The sequence below is a fragment of the Fonsecaea multimorphosa genome (genome assembly GCF_000836435.1).
Source record: "Fonsecaea multimorphosa CBS 102226 unplaced genomic scaffold supercont1.35, whole genome shotgun sequence".
NCBI lineage: Eukaryota > Fungi > Ascomycota > Eurotiomycetes > Chaetothyriales > Herpotrichiellaceae > Fonsecaea > Fonsecaea multimorphosa.
Window position 1 is genome coordinate 221339 of NW_015971669.1, and position 18468 is coordinate 239806.

Below are 18468 nucleotides of genomic sequence, written 5' to 3' on the forward strand. Positions count from 1 at the left end.
AAATAGCAAAGGCTGAGGATTTGCAAGACCGCCGGTGCATCACCGACGTGTACCTACATAGTGGACCTTTCAGACCCATCCATTAAAGAACCGAGTAGAGTGCATGCCATTGCCATGCCAGAGCGCCGTCTCCGTAAAGGAGCCCCTTGCTGTCGCACAATACCGTTGGGAACGCGGAGAGCTGAAAGATGCTGCCGCGCGGGAGCATCCTCAATCCCTGAGGTCGATGATCTTGCCAAATGAAGCCGTGAGATGTGGTCTTTTCGCATATGGGGGATCAATCAGGAATGAGGCTCGGTGACCCTGGTGAAACACCGCGGACTATTAGGGGTTGATCCCTGGTCCGAAAAAGCAATGCGCCCCCCGTGATGGATGACGTCGTTGTGCTCCCTCAGGCTTGGTGGCTTTTGCCCTGCAAGAGAATTCGTCATAACGAACAGATAGTTGGGTCCTTCGCTGCCTGGGGCAAGCCTAGCAAACAGGTCCGTGTCACCCAGGGTGATGCCACCAGAACCATCTGTCACTCGATTGTACCTAGGTAGTTGGTCTACAGCATCATGGCCGACCGTCGTTTTTGTGACCACCACATGTGAACGCCGGGGAAGGACCCTTCTTATATCTCTGGTCGATGCAGGGACTCTGTCCCCCATAGTCAACGCGGACCCTGCATCGGAGGGAGGCTCGTGTTGACAGAGTGCACCCGAGACCGTGCGAGAAGGCCTATCGTGCGTCGAGTACCTATTATGGGTCGCAAAAGATTTCCGGGTCGTTAGCGCTCGCCATCTCGTCTGTAATGATTTTTGATATCCTTGTACCAAGCCACACGACGCGCCCATTCCCTGCTTCTCTCAAGGTGTCATGAGAACTCTCAAAAAGTAATTGGCGGACTGACACGACGGAGGTCTTGCGGGTCATTAGACTCGCACGAACATTGGTTGTTATGCATGGAATGTGCTTGACATCCGTTCTTCAGGCGACTCTGGGGCAACGCCATAGGCCGAGTTCAGGCCAGGCTTGAAAATGTCCGAATCTCCAGCGGTGATTCAACCGGCAAGAGCAGAGTGAGGACGTCGATCTTTCACGTATATTGATATGCTACCATTCCAACCCACCACCTGACCCACTCGGTGACTCGCCGGAAGTCTGAGATTCAACGCGTCGAGGAACTGGCAGAGCCAGGTGGTTGCAGGTCAACTCGTCTTTCAGGATTAGTCGTCAAGGCTAGGCCCTGGGACTGCCATGGTTTCGAAGCCTAAGAGAGACTCTGAATTGTTTGGGTTTGCTCCTCATGTGCTGCCTCTTGAAAGCGTCTCGAGGGTCGACTGCGATAAGGAAGATGGCCTGCTGGCTGTTGCAATGGAGTAAGTGAAACTTGAATGTCGGCACGATATCGACCGATGGCGACTTCGGTTGGGAGATATGATGTCGATCGAGAAGTGAGAATGAGTGATCAGCGACGTCAAGCTGCAGGACTTTTTGCACGCCGGTGCAGCTGCTACTCTGTAAGTGGCCCAGTGGACCCCCAGTTAACCCCAGTGAAACTGCAGGGAGGCACACCTACCTAGCGGTCCATCCTTAGCCACCCTTAGCCACCCTTAGTAACAATCATTTAAGAGGCTTCCCCTTACACAAGCGACACCCAAGCGGCTGCCTGGGCCCGCCTTCCGTCCCATTCCTCTTGGCTGTTCTCCATCTTTCGCTTGCCTTAGACGGCACGATTCCCGACTATCCGTTCGCCATTTTTCGTTGCCTCCGACCCCCAAAGGGTCTCTCTTCTTTAACTGGAACGAGTCCCTGTCGGTGGTGCCAGGGCCCCTGGGTGCCTATTAGGTACTTGCCTAGATAGACAGCCTTGCGCCATTCATTTCCCGCAAGCCGAAGGTTGCCATCCGCCCATCATCATTATTTGCCTTTGATCGTGACGCCTTTGCTCGCCACCACCTCGTGGCCGCCATCGCTTGCTTCTATCTTGACGCTTGCTGTAACACTGCCCCTACCCCGAACCCTCGCCGATGGATTCGTGATATAGAAAAAAGCACACTCCTGCCACCACTGAGGAGCGAGTGAAACACACAGCAAGTCTCATCCTCGCCTTCCTTTGTGAAACCCCTCTGCCGGACAAAAAGCAATCCAAGCACCCAGCGTCTCATCCAATCCCAAACAACCCACTCGAAGGCTGGCAATCTCTGACTCCCAGGAGGCAACGCTGCTGTTGATCAACCCGCCACGGTCCACCAAAGACCCAAGGTCACGACGTAACTTGCCCAGCGATCCGTGGGACAACTTACCCAGATCCACAAACCGTAAGATCCTCACCACTCAGCCGCTTTGCTCGTAGGAAAGAGATTCCTACCGCCTCAGGACTGACTGCAGCTCTCTACCCAGCTTGACACGACACTCGCCCGCTCAGCTCCTACACGTTTGACTTTTCAGGTTCCGCTCTTGGGCAACAGGGAGGCCATTTCGCTCCCTAGCTTTGCCCTCTGACGATCATCCTATCCACCCTCCAACCATCCACGACAATCATCGTCCACTCCAGCCTACTTCCGCCGAGCTCACTTCGCCGACCCTGGCTGCGACCCGGTAAACCTGCAATCGTCCCCTCCCTCTGCGGCAACCCGTGCCCTCCCTCTCCCCCAAGGTCCCAAATACTTGTCAACCCACCCGTGCAGCCTTGGGGTTGACCTGCTGGCCCAAAACCCTCTACACAGCCTTCCCCTTCCAGCCCAAACCACTGTATCTCTGGATCATACCACCTGAGCGGGTGCTACGGCTCTGGATGCTCAAAACACCTTAGGACTGGCGCTGGACCTAGGTCAGTGCGCTCGTCTTGAATTGCACACAAGGCCAATGCGTCATTCGGCAAATCCAGAACGTCGGTCAAGCAAGATTGGGAAAACAAGCGGGACGACTAGAGAGTCGACAACAAATACTTCAAGACTGGCCGGCGCCAGATGCAAAGCTCCCCATCATCATCGTCCACGGCTACGGCGCCGTTCCCTTATCCAGTCTCTATGACTGGGCACGAACCAGCAGATATAGCACGCCGCCCTTCTATATCTCCTCCGCTTTCCAGTGCTTCTTCATCTTCCTCTGAATCAGACTTCCCGCAACCCTCCTCGCCTCGGCCAGTCTCTCGAAGGACGCGGATGGAAAGACCTCGACTGGGAGATAGGCAGAGATCCAATACAATCATCGTACCAAAAGGTCGAGACGTCGTTCAACGGGAGAGGCCCCAGTATCCCCCGGACGACGCAAGAGCAATGAGTCCACGACGCAACAGTGAAGACATTGAGCGAATAGAGCGTGGGTTACGCGAGACTCTGAAAGAGTAGGAGACAACGCTCCCAAGCAGTGCTTCAAGTACTAACTGAGATTGTAGGCAAGCGCGAAACTTGCAATCTTCGCTGGCCGCTCTGGCGGAAAAAATCGATGAGGTCAAGAACGACCACGACAAGCTCGAGACTGAGAACCGCTTCCTGCAGGACTACATCGGCGGCTTGACGAGAACCATGTCGAGAGATAATCTCGGCCGAAGTACAAGCACCAGCAGCAAGAAGAAGGGCAAACGATGAACAACGACCGTTACGACACCCTTATCTGTTTATTTCTCCTTGACGTTGTTGGCCAACGAAACGAAGCATGTCTGGTCTTTTCATTGCAAGCATGGCAATCGAATGGAAGAAAAAGCAACGGAAGAATCATTAGGCCTCGACATTCTCAGTACACGCAAGAGATATGGAGAGACTTACGGGTGGACGAGTTCTTGTTGTGTCAATCACTCCACATGTCTTTTATGATACCCACGCCCATTTTACCAAGCTGGCGAAGCACCAAACGCAGAAAAAGTAGAATTGATTATCATCACCATTATCATCATTATCAGCAGCAGCAGCAGCAGCAGCAGCAGCAGCAGGGGAGGCCAGAAGAGAATCCCCCATGCATTTTGATCATTAGCAGGTGCCCTCCCATTCTTGTACAACAAGTTCTACAGGCTACGCTTTACGGCGTTCATTGGCGCAAGGCTTTGTGGAGTTCACTCGTTTATCCTACCAACGCTGGTAGGAAGTGAGGAGGTAATTGGACCGGATCAGTCTGGGCGATTCAGTCGCTCAGCATTGTTATAGTCCCTCAGGCAGCAAAGGGGCGAAAGAATGGGACGTTGGTGGCATGACGCTACCTCTGGTCGAGGCGAGAGGCTCCCGTTCAGCCGTGGCGTTGGCATATTTTCGAGTGTAGAATGGATCAACTGCACTATCTTCTGACTCTGTCTCTACCTCTAGCTTGGTTTCCCTCCCTGATTCTGTCAGCAAGCTCTCGATGTCGCGTTTTGCCATGATAAATGCCCTCACCTATGCCATCACTATCTCTTGCATTGAGTTCACAATATGACTGCCACTGTCATTGCGATTCCATCCTCTCTCATGAGCCTTGACCGCGCATTGACGTCGTACACCCGCGAGGCTCACACAATTTTCCACTCTACAAGAACACGAACGACACCACCGCTGTGACCCTCTGTGTTACCTGCTGTCGATTTGTCTCGGCCATCGTCGCCTGGTCAAGGCCGGGAGCATAGATGTTGTCCTGTGGTTCTTGCTTGGGAGTGAGGCCGTGTCCTTCCTTCCTCAATCTTCGTGAATAGTGGCACTGCCTTTCAGCATGCAATTCTTGGAATCCGAGTCATTGCGAAGGTCGACGGGTGGAGAACAAGTCGTTCGTTGTCTGTCGCAACGGCCGCGCATTCAAGCAGAGAATGTTGCCCGCACGGCCTGAGCTGCGTCCCTTCCAGAGTGGATGTGTTGCTTTTCTCAGATGATGGAGACAACTGTGGTCATTATGGCATTGCGCGACGCTGAGAAAATGGCAGTCCGGTGTCGAAAGGGTCGGAAGTCTGGCCACATTGGCGAGATCGAGTCCGCGCACAGGGCATCGCGACTCTAGACCATCCGAGTCTTTTCCTTTGTTTGGACTGCGCGAAGTGCACGGATTCCTTACCACTGCCTTGGATCGATGGTCTGTGTGCCTCCTCGTCCGCTCGGAAATGAACGTGTGCTAGGCGAGACGCATTCTTGACTTTTTCATCGGTCTCGCTGACGCCGAGGAATTCAGCTGGCTATCAATGTTGTTGTCTTCCCTTCGAAGTTTCCTGGTGGCGCCAAAGGGTGCAAGGGATGCCTGACCTTCGTGTTCACATCCAGGACCCAGTTAAAGCGAGTGATAAATCCAATCCGTTCTTATGACGAGGATTCAAAAGGCGCTTTGGGGCGTCAACCGTGGAACTCGGAAATTGATTTCGACGGCATTGCCTGCTCGCCTCCCCAACGCGCATCATGTTGTCCTCCGCGACCATTGAAGACACTCATGACGGGAGCTGAAGAGGGCGGCTTTCGAGTCGATATCAGGGTCCACCTCATTCAATTCATCGGCTGTGGAAAGAATGAGAGTATCTCCGTCAAGATCGAATAGGGCAGGGTCGATTGGCATCCCCTCAGATAGCGCCGGATCGTCTTTGTGAGACTCTTCCGAGGGCGGTGGGCTAGGGACCTTCCTCAAGACGAAGTCATCCCTCTTGGTCTTTGAACTGAGGTGCTCAGGCCCGAGACAGGCTTCATAGGTTCTGGTGGTCTTTTGAAAGGGATTACCCTAGGACAAAAAGGAGGTCGCCATCTCGCTATTCAGGGACAGCATCTTCATAACTCGCCCCGTCCAAAAGTAGCGACTGAGATGAGCCGCCATTTTGGAACAAGTTATTGCGAATATCATGTGCGATGACGAGACAAATGGAATCGCAAGTGTTCAATTAAGGGTCATTCAAGGACTGACTTATCGATCTCGATGGTCTGTCAGCTTCGACCTGAGGAAGATTAGCAAGAAGACTCTCTTGTGCCAGTCCGACCTCGATGTTGACAGGCTGAAGGCTTGAGGATCAAAACAATGTCTTCCCATTATAATGACTGAGTAATCCTACCGGCCGCAAGGACGTGCTTTCCTTGCCTGTGGTACAGCGGTCAAGGTACATTCACGTCAAAGATGGATGAGAAAATTGTGCCAGCCCCCATTTCGTTCCGGCAGTATCTGATACCTTGGTATACCTCTGACTGAACTTTCATCCGCCTTCGTACGAAAGAGCTTTTAAGCTATTGTGTCGGGAGAGAGTCCAAGAAAGTCAATCGAGAGCGAGCTCCATAAGAACAGTGGCCAAATGTAAAATACGATGCAGATATACGAACTCGACAGGCCCCACTGATCCTAACATGGTGGCTTAGTTGTTCAACTTGTCATCAGCTTCGGGCCTTTTGTGGACAGATTTCGTCCCCCACATTCGCCTTAAGAGGCTGGCCTTATCTTTCAACCATCTGCTACAGGCCCGTCTAACCCAACTGACTCGCCCGTTGGCCCCTTCAGGAGACATCCTTTCGGCCCTATCGCCGTGTCGCGCTCGCTAATTACACCTCCAACGGCAAGGCTGGCCGGAGCACGGACTCACCCACCTTCACAATGGCGGCATCGTGGAGTTCAGCGAAGCGAGTTATGAAGCGGGACGCGTATGTTGAGTGGAACATGTGTGAGACCTCGAGCAAATATTCCCTTTCTGGGAGATCTGCTAACAAGCAATGGCCTTTGTCACTGCTTGGGCGTGTGGTCGATTCGTGACCACGGACTCCACCATCCACCAAGCCGTCCCAAAGCTGAAGGTTGACTCGTAACATACCAACCGAATCAAGCTAACACGAGCAACCCGCCCATTACACATCCTCCTCCATTAATTCCGCTCTCCGCCATAGTATGGACATTTGATCTACATCACAACACGTGGAGCATCGGACCGGTACGCCGAGAAGTCACCGGTGAGGCTGAGAACGGTTGGTATACAACCAGAGGACAAGACAGGCCTTGGGATTACCGCTTGTCTCGGAGGGAATGGATGCTCGAGACACGGGGCAGGTCGCTATCATCTGACAGTATAAGAAGGATATCATTGTTCCGGTGGAAATCTCAAGCATGGGGTTTCCCGTCCTCATATCTGGCGTGCAGAACCACCACGTCCTCCTCCGTCATCATGTTCAGTCAGCCTCGCGCTTGAACCTCGGCGTTTTCAGGAGCATTGAATCAGCGCTCCGCCATGGCTACGCCAAAGTTGGCTCGGATTGGAGGCAGCAAGGTCCGCAGCGGTTGTATTACTTGCAAAAGGCGTCACCTAAAGTGCGACGAAGGGAAGCCCAGTTGCCAGAGATGCATACGAAGCAAAAGAGAATGCAAGGGCTATGTCGATCTGGTCAAGAGCGCAAAGCCGAGCAGAAAGGGCCAGGCTTTCGTTGTCTATGTCCCGGAACCCCTCTACACAATGACATCTCTTCCAGACATGGATTGGAGAGAAAAGCGGTCTTTCAACTTCTTCCGGAATCGAACAGCCGGTGAATTAGCTGGTCATTTCCGTCCTGAGCTGTGGTCTCGGTTCGTGCTGAACACGGCCCATCATGAAGACGCTATCAAGCACGCAGTGATAGCCATTGGCGGGCTACACGAACTCTTCTTATGTCCTTCGCCCTCCGCAGATCCTTCTCTACTTGCATTTGCCATGCAGCACTACGGTAGAGCCATGCACCATGTGGTTAGGCTCGATACAAGCAAATCAGCTCGGGCGGTCGACGTTGCGTTGACCGTGTCAGTCCTTTTCGCCTGCATTGAGATCCTCCGAAAACATTTTGCCTCTTCACTGAGCCACATATACTCTGGCATGAGAATATTAGCAGAGCTGGCTCGTCGCTCTGAGAACACCCCAGAACACTACCTGCCGAGACATCTACTAGTCCAGATGTACTTGAGGCTAGACACTCAGGTCATGGAGTTTGGGAAGGATGGATTCCAAGCGCCTCCGGCTTTTGCGATAACCTCAGTCACTCCCATCCCTACCACTTTCGGTGATACTGACGAGGCTCGGGCATCCTTCGAAATGTGTCGCTACCAGATATTGCACTTTGCGCGCGATGTCCAAGCTGCGAAAAAGAAGTGTGATTCGCCCAGCGCATATCTCCAGGATCTCGATGGTCGATACCAAGTACTTCGACAGCACTTCAACGAGTGGGTAATGGCTTTTCAACGCATGTTACAAAGGAAACGAAGCTACGACATCGCGGGCCTTACCCTCAGGGCGTCGAGCATTGCCCTAGATATCATTCTAAGCTCATGCATGGAGCACAACGAGATGGTCTTCGACCTATTGACGCACAAGTTTAGGGAGCTGCTCATGGTTTCAGAGGAGATAGTGCATGCGATGCTACAAGACACCAGACCGAGAAAAACATCTAAACATCTTGGAACCACTTGCCAAGATGGCACCCGCGCCGCTTCTACCTCAACATCAGTTTATCGTACAGAGCCTGTCATTTCCATGAACCTTGGAATCGTCCCACATCTCTACATGGCAGCAACAAGATGCCGAGAACCAGATATTCGACAGAAGTCTTTGTATCTGCTGAAGATTATCAAGAGGCGGGAAGGGATTTGTGACAGTGACACGTTGGCGGCCTTTGCGGAAAAGTTCGTTACGGAAGAAGAGGAGAGGGCTCGAACACAAATGCAAGGTGTGCATAGCGATGACAAAAGCCAAATCAAGCTTCACTCATCCACACAAATCCCGGAGACGGTCAGAATCCCAGTCTTACAACATCGACCACGAGATCTTGACGCCATATGATTACAAGACCAGCTTCCGGAGTGGCTTTGCGCAAACAAACCACTGGCCATCTGCGGCGGATAAAATACTCGGAAGTTCGCGGATCGCATGCACAAGAATCATGTCCTTACGCAGGTTCTTCCCTGTAGATTATGTCGGAAGGATATTCAACTACGTTGTCAACCTAGCAGACTCGTTTACCGGCATTCACAAAGTCTGTCAACCAAAGGTCTGGAAACCCCCTCGACTCTCTCAACAGCAGATGTAACTACTGACCCCCAAATGTGGGTGCTTACACAACCTTTGTCTCGGCTGTCGACTCCTTGACCTCGGAAACCTTCTCGTCACTGCTATGGTCGATTCCTTGGAGTGCACTGAGGCGACGAGTGAGACCAATCTCAGCGTTGATCTGAGCCATGCGCTCCTGATCAGCAACGGCAACACCGCTAGATCCGAAAACGAGATCCATCTCCTCAAGACTGAGCTGCTTGGTCTCGGGAACTGCCAAATGCGTCAGTAACTAGTTTGAAGAGGGTAGCTTATGGATTTTCTTTACCGAAGAACCAGATAAAGCCAGCGCCGATGGTGATCAGCAAGCCAAAGAGGATGAAAGTCCCATATTTAATGCCGGTAATCATGTCTGGGGTGACTTGACCGACAATGAAGTTGTTCATCCAGTTAGATGAAGCTCCAAGCGCGATGCCGTACGGGCGTGCAGAAAGAGGCCAGACCTCAGCGACGACGATCCAAGCACTGCAATACTCGTCAACTTGTGTAAAAGAAACAGTATTTCTGGTCAGACTTACCATGGACCCCAGGACCAACCGAAGTGGATGACGAAGAGCCACACCATGACGATAGCAGCCCAACCAGCAGCATGATGAGTGGGCCATTGATGCTGATTCTTCGCGAAGATGATTGCGATGATGAAGTGGCAAAGGCCCATTCCAAGGGCACCAAGAGCCAAGGCAGGTCTTCTTCCAATTCTATCGATGTAGAGAATGGCTGGGATGGTTGCCAAAAACATGGCAATACCAACCACACCTGTTGCGAGAAGTGAAGTAGTGTTGGATGACAGCCCGAGAGAGCCGAAAATCTAAGGTGCTTGTCAGTATCTTGCGGACAATTAATTCAGCGCCAGTGTCACGCACCTGAGGAGCATAGTAAAGCACGGCATTGATTCCGGTCCATTGCTGGAAGAACATGGTCACCGTCGCGACAATCACTCGGCGGAACATAGGCATTGTCTTGAACAGAGACGCAATGGCGACGAATTGCAGCTTGATAGTGTTGGTCCATGTCATCTCTGCTAGATGAGGGAAGTTTGCCTCGACTGTCCGTTTCTCGAACATGGACTGGGCTTTGATCTCGAGGAACTCCAAGTCAATGAGTTGATGATCGATGGGCAGAGATCGCAAAGTTGCCAATGTCCGACGTGCTTCCTCTTCGCGTCCGTGGTGGACCAACCATCTGGGTGTAAACGGCATCCAGATCATTCCGACAAGTAGGATCAGGGCAGGGAAGAGTTGAAGGGCCAAAGGCACGAGCCATGCCGCCTCAGATTGGCTGTTGCCTGTTCCTCCAATATAGTTGGTGCCATAGTCCTGAAAAAGAGTCAGTTGAAGCAGGATTGTTCTCATGGAGATTCACTTACAATCCAGAAGCTGACCATGATGCCGAATTCGATGGCGAATTGTTGCACTCCAATGAGCAGACCTCGAAGCTCAGGAGGCGCGCATTCAGCAACATACATGGGCACGATCATGGACAACGAGCCGACACCCATACCGACGACAAATCGGCCTCCAAGGATCGCTGAATGTCCAGCCTGGACAGCTGTGCATTGCACCACAACACCAACGATGAAAACGCAAGTGTTCACCACGATGGCATATTTCCTGGAGATGATCTCGGCGAGGAACCCGGAGTACAAAGTGCCTGTCCAGGCGCCCAGTTCGAGGATTGAGGTGAGCCATCCTTTCTTGGACTGGTTGGTGGTGTAGTCTCCCATGTGTCTATTGAAGGAGTTCATGGTCCTGTTATTCGGTCAGCCATTTGCACCCAAGCACCGGACATCATAGCCGAAGAAAGAGACAAGTTCTGGGCCTCGTCTTGTGTGGAAAAACAATCTCAAAAAGGAGTTTGTGGTGACTTACAGGACACCGCTGAAAACACCCTGATTGTAACCGTAAAGGAGACCACCAATGCAAGCAAAGCAGGCGATCAGAAAGACACGGAAGTTCCTGATCAGTGCCTGCGGGCCAGCCTTGCCGGCCAGCGCCATACGTTGCTGGAGAGCAGCATCAGTGAATTGAGAGGTCTTTCCTGCGTGAACCATGTTTGCGACTGTACAACGACGGCAGCAGGAGATATCTTGGAGTAGGTGCGATTGAGGACTGGAGACTGGAGACAGACTACAAGATAGGCGTGTCGTTTCGTCTTGTATATCATCGACAGCTGATCACCTCGTGTGCCGTCTTCCGTCTTCAGGCTAAATCAAATCCTGGAGAACACACATGGCGGTCATGGACTATGTAACGTTCACTTCGATCATGCGCACTGATGGCGTTTTCATTGGAAGAGGGCGGGATATCCTGGCTAGTGGAACTGCAATCGGCAGAAAGCCCAGCGAAGCATTGCACGGCTGGGCTAAGCACCAACAAGGCCAGATCAAGGAATATCCCTTGAGGATCGGCAGCTAACATCCGTTTCAAAAACGCCATCGCAACCACCAGGCTCCGCATCTGTCTGACGAGGTTGATCTGCGTCGGTCTGCGATCTCGACCCGACGAACACAATGCTTCGGGTGTCACTGGGCAACGGAACATGGCTCCTAGACTCAATGTCAGACCACCATTTTCTATCCCGCGTCCTGGACAGAAAGGTTCTGGTCTGTTGCCATTGGCGGGACGCTCGTATGGATGTCTGGATAAAAACGATCCCCCAGCCGTCGAATGTTCCATGGAATGATGAGGTCAAACCTTGAGAAGACGGCACTCTGCCTGGCCCCACGAAGGCGGGTTTGATCACGAGAGGCCGAGAGTCCCCAGCCCTCCACAGATTGTACGCCCTCCACCTCCACAGTCGCAGCTGGCATTTAGCCTAATTAACCGCAATTATGAAATTGCTGCAGCTGAATGGCCCGGTGGTTTGACGGGCAGGCAAACATGCCCTTTCCCCTCTCTTCTGCTTTGTGTGCCTTTGCCCTTTTATCCAAAACCAATCCAGCTCGAAAGCAACTGAGAGAAGAACGGCTCCAGGAAAACACCGAGGTGCAGAGTGGTGACGATATACCCGTCGGTGCTGGAGCTAGGGGATACTGCCGTGATGCCCGTCATACACCCGCCACCGGCCTTCAGCCCTTTCTAGCTCAAAATACGCCACAAAATGCTTAGCGGTGTGAAGTTCTCTGGTTCACGGAGCGCGAAGGCACCAGAAGGAATGGCAGAGATACTTTGTCTGTGCAGTCATAGGCATCGGCAACGACATGCGTCCCTTGGTCGCTCCCTGCCGGTAATTGAATACTGGCATGATCGTCGCTGCACGACCTGTGTTGCTCAAGGATGAATTCTCCATGATGGCTAATTCCTCATTGACTTCTTGACAGATCTTGCGGAGAATGGGAGGGGCTCAGGAGGTACAAGGTGGGTGAAAACAAATGGCCTTATAGTTCAGGAGGGAGACCGTGAATGTCCTTTTCTTTTTATCCGCTGTGACAGCGTTCTTTGCAACTTCTCAGCGCAAAGGGTATTGAAATCATGGCAGCTACTATGCTTGGTCTGTTTGCGCTGCTGGCTGTCCCGGCGGCAGCAGATTTGTTCCCGGATTGTGTCCATGGACCTCTTGCAAACAACACTGTCTGTGATACATCTGCCTCAGTGGCAGACAGAGCTCGGGCGCTCATTGGAGCCATGACTCTGGACGAGAAGTTCAACCTGACAGGCAACACTTCCCCAGGGGTGCCGCGTTTGGGACTTCACAGCTATCAATGGTGGCGTGAGTTTACCCAGAGGCTTGGAGTTTTGCTCATCGTACTCATTAAGAATCAGAGGAAGCATTACACGGCGTGGCAAGTTCTCCTGGTGTGACCTTCAGCCAAAATGGAGAGTGGTCTTATGCGACCTCCTTCCCACAACCTATCCTGATGTCGGCTGCGTTTGATGATGCGTTGATTCATGCTGTTGCGACCGTTGTCAGCACCGAAGCACGCGCCTTCAACAATGCCAACAGAAGTGGACTGGACTACTGGACACCCAATATCAACCCATACAAGTGAGTAGGATTGCTGTCCAAGTCTATACATCCCCAAGTGCCCGGAGCTCTGTTCTGACCTATGATGTGTTAGGGATCCGCGTTGGGGCCGGGGCCAGGAGACTCCTGGAGAAGATCCTTTCCATCTCAAGTCCTACGTTGCTTCCCTGATCAATGGTCTTCAGGGCGGTCATGATCCAGCGATCAAAAAGGTGGTAGCCACTTGCAAGCATTTCGTGGCATACGACCTGGAGAACTGGGAAACATCAGACCGATATAACTTCGACGCTCAAGTTAACACCCAAGACCTGGCCGAGTATTACATGCAGCCCTTCCAAACCTGTGCAAGAGACGCCAACGTTGGGTGAGTGAGATATACCATGCTCAACCTTTGGCAGCCAACCAACTTACATACCATAGCTCCATCATGTGCTCTTATAACGCCTTGAACGGCGTGCCTACCTGCGCCGATCCGTACATTCTTCAAACCATCTTAAGAGAACACTGGAATTGGACGGGAGAGGGCCAGTATGTGACCTCGGATTGCGATGCGATCCAGAATATCTACATGCCGCACGACTATACAACATCCCGAGAGCAAGCTGTCGCCGACGCCTTGAAAGCAGGAACTGATCTCAACTGCGTAGGTCACTCGTCCCAACATAACACGCGGAATAGTGCTGACGTTGTCCTAGGGTACATACTACCAGACGCACCTTCCTGTGGCGTATGAAATGGGGCTGTTCAATGAAAGCCTTCTCGACCAGACCCTGACCCGTCTTTACTCTTCCTTGATACGCCTGGGGTATTTTGATCCGGCATCTGCCACTCCGTATCGCTCCCTTGGCTGGCAGAATGTGTCGACCCCGGCCTCCGAAGCCCTGGCATTGAAGGCGGCTGAGGAAGGCATTGTACTCCTGAAGAATGACGGCATACTGCCGTTGTCTTTGCCAACAAACAAGAACACCACCATTGCTCTGTTCGGCGAATGGGCAAATGTGACGACGCAGCTCCAAGGGAACTACTACGGCCAAGCACCATTCCTTCATGCGCCACTCTATTCTTTGCAGCAATTGCCTCACGTCAACGTTCTTTACACCAGCAGCCAAAGCAGCATCAACTTCCCTACCACAGACAACTGGGATGACCTGATCTCGGCTGCTGAAGAGGGCGACATCGTGGTCATCGCAGACGGCATCAATGATAGCGACGAGAGCGAGAGCTTGGACCGGTACGAGATCAGCTGGGCCCCGGGAAAGATCGATTTGATAAACCAGGTCACGGCCATGGGCAAGCCTGTCATTCTGCTCCAGTTTGGTGATCAGCTCGACGACACTCCATTCCTGAATAACCCCAACATCTCGGCCATTATGTGGGGCGGGTATCCAGGCATGGCTGGAGGTGATGCCGTCGTCAACATCCTCACGGGCAAGGTAGCGCCGGCAGGAAGACTTCCAGTCACGCAATACCCTGCCAACTACGTTGAACAGGTTGCGATGACGGACATGAACCTGAGGCCCAACGCATCGTCGGGCAATCCTGGACGGACGTACAAGTGGTACGACAATGCTGTTCTTCCGTTCGGGTATGGGCTGCATTACACCAACTTCAGTCTATCGGCGGCTGAACCTCAGCAATCAAGTTTTAATATCTCCAAGCTGGTGTCTAGTTGCAACCGCTCGACATACAAATACCTCGACCTGTGTCCCTTCAGCACATTCGAGGTCAACGTCACCAACACGGGCAAAGTGGTGTCAGACTTTGTCACATTAGGCTTCATCAGCAGCCAGAATGGGCCCGCGCCACATCCCATCAAGGAACTGGTTGCATACCAGAGACTGTTCAACATCACTGGGGGCTCATCGCAGACGGCAGCGCTGAATTTGACGCTAGGCAGTCTTGCGCGGCGAGATCAAAATGGAAACCAGATCCTGTATCCTGGCGACTATGGATTGCTGGTGGATGTGCCGACCCAGGCGACGGTGAACTTCACCTTGACCGGCAGTCCAGTGACACTTGATCAATGGCCACAGAGGCCGGCCAGTGGGTGAGGGATGAAAAGGATGCCGGAAAGGACGGAACGAGGGAGACTGGAAGCTGCATATCCGCGATAGATCGATGATGCCTACCTAGGTGCGTGCGTTGGATTGCACATGCTTGAGGGCACTGAAGGATGTTTTGGTCTTGACTACTGACGAGGTAGCTAACTAGAAGGAGGGGCCATCGAGTACTGTCAACCTCAATACCTACCTTGTACATAGGTAGGTATCCAGATTGCCAGGGTACCTAGGTACATTGAGTCGTAACTGGTATGTAGGCTACCGGCATCTAGGGGCCTGAGTGCTTCAAGGGCCTAACCAGGGATACTCCTTGACTCGTAACTAGGTAACTACAAGCAGGCTAGGGGCACCGTATTCGCGAGTAAGCTACAGTTCCAAGGTTGGGAGCATCATCACATGCCAATGCGCTGTCTTACCCCGCGTCTGTGGTAAACCTGGCACTGTACCACATCCAGCATCACGACTTCCTCCACCACCGTCAAGAACTCGACCGAGTCATTTAGCCCTCCATCAACCGCAACCTTTGCAGTGTCGACCACTTGGATCAGTCTTGTCATCCTTTCCTCTGTCCTTTTCCTCGTTTGTTCCATAGGCTCCGAACCCCGAGTTCGAAGCGGGGCAACCGACACCAAACCACAGGATTACAGGATTCCACGACCAGAAGAACAACGAGTCCACTCAAGTCACTCACTTCACTCTAGCCAGTTCCTGCAGCCACGACGGCCCTCCCTTCGCCTTGTCCATCAACTCCCCTTCCGGCGTCAAAGTACCGGGTCCATTGCGAACCGGAGTCTCCTCCTATCTCTCACATTTCACGCCAAGCGAGGCTCTGGAACCGTGCCTAAGCGACCTACCTATTCCAACCACTTCCCAATTGCCAAACAAAGCGACCAAACTAATCAAAGTTTCTTGTCTCTCAAAACCTACTTCTATCATCACTCGCCACCCAATCACTTTGTCTCTGTTCAGTCTCCGAAGGCCCCCTCCTTCCTCTCTCTCAGAGCCAGCCGAACTCTTTGGACGCCGCCCTTCCTTGCAGAGGAGGGTGGTGGCAGAAGACCGGCACAAGGGCTTGAACCGTCATTGGTTCGTTCGACCACCGGTCCTGATTTGCGTGTGGGCTTGTACCAGCTCGCGAGTCTCAATCCGACCGACAAGGTAGGTTGGGTGACCATTATCGGAACTACAGTGGATTGGATCCGACTACATCTCTAGCAGCCTTGTATTGCATGGTGTGTTACAAACACCAAAGACAAAGCAAAAAGGACCAGACTAGATACCGCATCTGCCATCAAACAGTGTTGTCGTCCCGCGACTTCGCACTCTACCACAGCCCTAGTGTCCTTTTTTTCGTATGAGGAAGGGGTATTAGGTGGTCAGATTGTTCCCTGGCCTGATATTTGGTACAGGACCTGAGTGTGAGTGGCTGTGTCTCGCGACAGGCAAAAAGAGCGACGACAAGATCCTATACAGGAGTGTTGTGGACTCCTCGCTAATTCCTCAATCCTATTACCGGTTTCGACATTTACGTGTCAACGACCATCGCCAGCTACTTCCGCGCCGCGGGCCCGCCATGGGCCTCTTCAAGTCTCTGAAGGGCAAAATCGACGTCGGGACGGAGAATCCTTCCGGGACCAACGACCTCCATAACGAAGGAGGATCTCGCCAAACGCAACGCCGAGGGGAAGAACACTATGCTCCTCCGCCAGGGCCACCCCCATCGCATCACCAACAGGGCCAAGGGACAGAAGAGACCTTTGAGCCCCCTTCCGGCCCGCCGCCATCGCACCGTCGTGTCCCTGCAAGCTCACACAGTAATGAAGAGTTCCCCCCACCGCCTGGTCCGCCGCCTTCCCACCTCCCAGATCCAAAGCCCGATAACCCGCCCCCTTATCACGATTGGACCGTGATTCCCGACACAGCACTCCTCCCGCCCCCTCCGCCACTACCGCAGGACTACTCGCCGACGAACAACGCGTCGTACGACTCGGCGGCGCGCGCGCACGAGTGGTGTGCAAAACACCCCGTGTACACGCCCAGCACGCCGAGCCACGAGATCCACCTCCTGGCCAACGCGGGCCACATCACGCTGGAACCCCCGCCCTTGCCGCTGAGAAAGCACATGACGACGTTCCGGCAGACGAGTCCCACGACATGGCACGTCGCGACGAGCAAACACCAACAGGACGCCATCATCCTGGCCTCGATCCCCTTGTATTTCGCCCGTGTGGACAACCCGCTACGCACAGCGGAACCCAAGACGATATACTTTGAGCTGGCCATCCGCCGCATCCTCAACGCCAACTCGGGCATCGCAATCGGCTTCGCCGCCAAACCATACCCGCCGTGGCGCTTGCCCGGGTGGCACCGTGCCAGCGTCGGCGTGCACGGCGACGACGGCCGGAGATTCGTCAACGATCCCTGGGGCGGGCGGGATTTCGTCCCGGCGTTCACGGAAGGCCAGGTCGTGGGTGTGGGCATGCATTTCTCCACGCAGCAGGAGGGGCCTCCTCGTCGCCAGGACGGGGGAGGAGGAGGAGGAGGAGGAAGAGGAAGCGCAGAAACGGGCAGGGTAAAGACGCGAGCCTTCGTCACCAGAGACGGCAGGGCGGACGACCAGCGCTGGGGCTGGGATATTGACGAAGAACGCGACCTGCGCGACGAAGGCGTCGATGGCCTCATGGGCGAGGGAGACTTGTATCCCGCCATCGGTGTGTTTGGGGGCGTCGAGTTCGACGTCAGGTTTGGGGAGAGCGTGAGTTGGAAGGGCAGGTAGGGTCTGAGAGATGATGAGGCAAAATCCCGTGCTCTGGCATGTTGGGCCTTCCTATTCTCGTCACTTGATCTTGATACATAAACGTAATATTCATCAATGGAGGAGCTGACGCTGTAGCACATAGAGTAATATAATATTGTATTATAGCCGTGATCCCTTGCGGCGTGGGCGCATGACGAGAAAATCCCTGAATCCTTGTATAGGTAGGTATTGTACTTGGTCGACCTGGCCCACTTGACCGACCATACATAGACACAAAACACACATGTCCTCTGATTGAGACCGTGACGGCAGATTGGGGGCTCGGTTTGCTGTCCCCCCCGTCGAAGCAGACCTGTCCTTGAGCCTGGCAACTGGGGATCCCAAGGTCGACGCCCGCGACGACAGTTTGACATTGTTGCGCGTCTACATCTCACCTGCGGCTCGTTGTGGCCAATGGCTTGCTTTAAGGCGTTAAAGTGTGATCGCCGTCGGCGGACGGTGACGCGCCAACAGGTAATCTTAACAGGTAATCTTGGGGTCTTGAGAAATGGTCCCAAGAGGCATCACCACGTCGAGACCTCGTTTCCAGAGAAGCCGCTCGAACCGCAGAACCCGTCACCCCACGCAATGAGAGGAAGATGGAATCGACAATCCTCTGCACAATGTCTCTCACAGTGTAGGTCCAACAGCTGGCCATCAACAGGGGGAGGGGACTCAAA

At 53.3% G+C, this 18468-nt stretch overlaps 6 protein-coding genes across 6 annotated transcripts; 5 read left to right on the forward strand and 1 right to left on the reverse strand.

Annotated features, from left to right (window-relative positions):
* Positions 1–3263: 3263 nt before the first annotated feature.
* Z520_11097 (uncharacterized protein) lies at positions 3264–3575 on the forward strand (the record flags this gene model as incomplete). The annotated part of the gene is made up of 2 exons (XM_016781587.1): positions 3264–3331; positions 3383–3575. 2 exons carry the CDS (start codon positions 3264–3266, stop codon positions 3573–3575), a joined length of 261 nt encoding a protein of 86 aa, XP_016627365.1.
* Positions 3576–7126: 3551 nt separating this feature from the next.
* On the forward strand, positions 7127–8701 carry Z520_11098 (uncharacterized protein; the record flags this gene model as incomplete). Its single annotated transcript, XM_016781588.1, has 1 exon — positions 7127–8701. The coding sequence occupies one exon, from the start codon at positions 7127–7129 to the stop codon at positions 8699–8701; it is 1575 nt and encodes a 524-aa protein (XP_016627366.1).
* A 271-nt stretch (positions 8702–8972) lies between these two features.
* On the reverse strand, positions 8973–11018 carry Z520_11099 (uncharacterized protein; the record flags this gene model as incomplete). The annotated part of the gene is made up of 6 exons (XM_016781589.1): positions 8973–9181; positions 9237–9433; positions 9487–9776; positions 9832–10284; positions 10335–10716; positions 10837–11018. The coding sequence occupies 6 exons, from the start codon at positions 11016–11018 to the stop codon at positions 8973–8975; spliced, it is 1713 nt and encodes a 570-aa protein (XP_016627367.1).
* A 178-nt stretch (positions 11019–11196) lies between these two features.
* Z520_11100 (uncharacterized protein) lies at positions 11197–11382 on the forward strand (the record flags this gene model as incomplete). The annotated part of the gene is made up of 1 exon (XM_016781590.1): positions 11197–11382. The coding sequence occupies one exon, from the start codon at positions 11197–11199 to the stop codon at positions 11380–11382; it is 186 nt and encodes a 61-aa protein (XP_016627368.1).
* A 1056-nt stretch (positions 11383–12438) lies between these two features.
* Z520_11101 (uncharacterized protein) lies at positions 12439–14982 on the forward strand (the record flags this gene model as incomplete). Its single annotated transcript, XM_016781591.1, has 5 exons — positions 12439–12676; positions 12730–12952; positions 13026–13295; positions 13352–13574; positions 13627–14982. 5 exons carry the CDS (start codon positions 12439–12441, stop codon positions 14980–14982), a joined length of 2310 nt encoding a protein of 769 aa, XP_016627369.1.
* Positions 14983–16564: 1582 nt separating this feature from the next.
* On the forward strand, positions 16565–17767 carry Z520_11102 (uncharacterized protein; the record flags this gene model as incomplete). The annotated part of the gene is made up of 1 exon (XM_016781592.1): positions 16565–17767. One exon carries the CDS (start codon positions 16565–16567, stop codon positions 17765–17767), a length of 1203 nt encoding a protein of 400 aa, XP_016627370.1.
* Between the last annotated feature and the right edge of the window lie 701 nt (positions 17768–18468).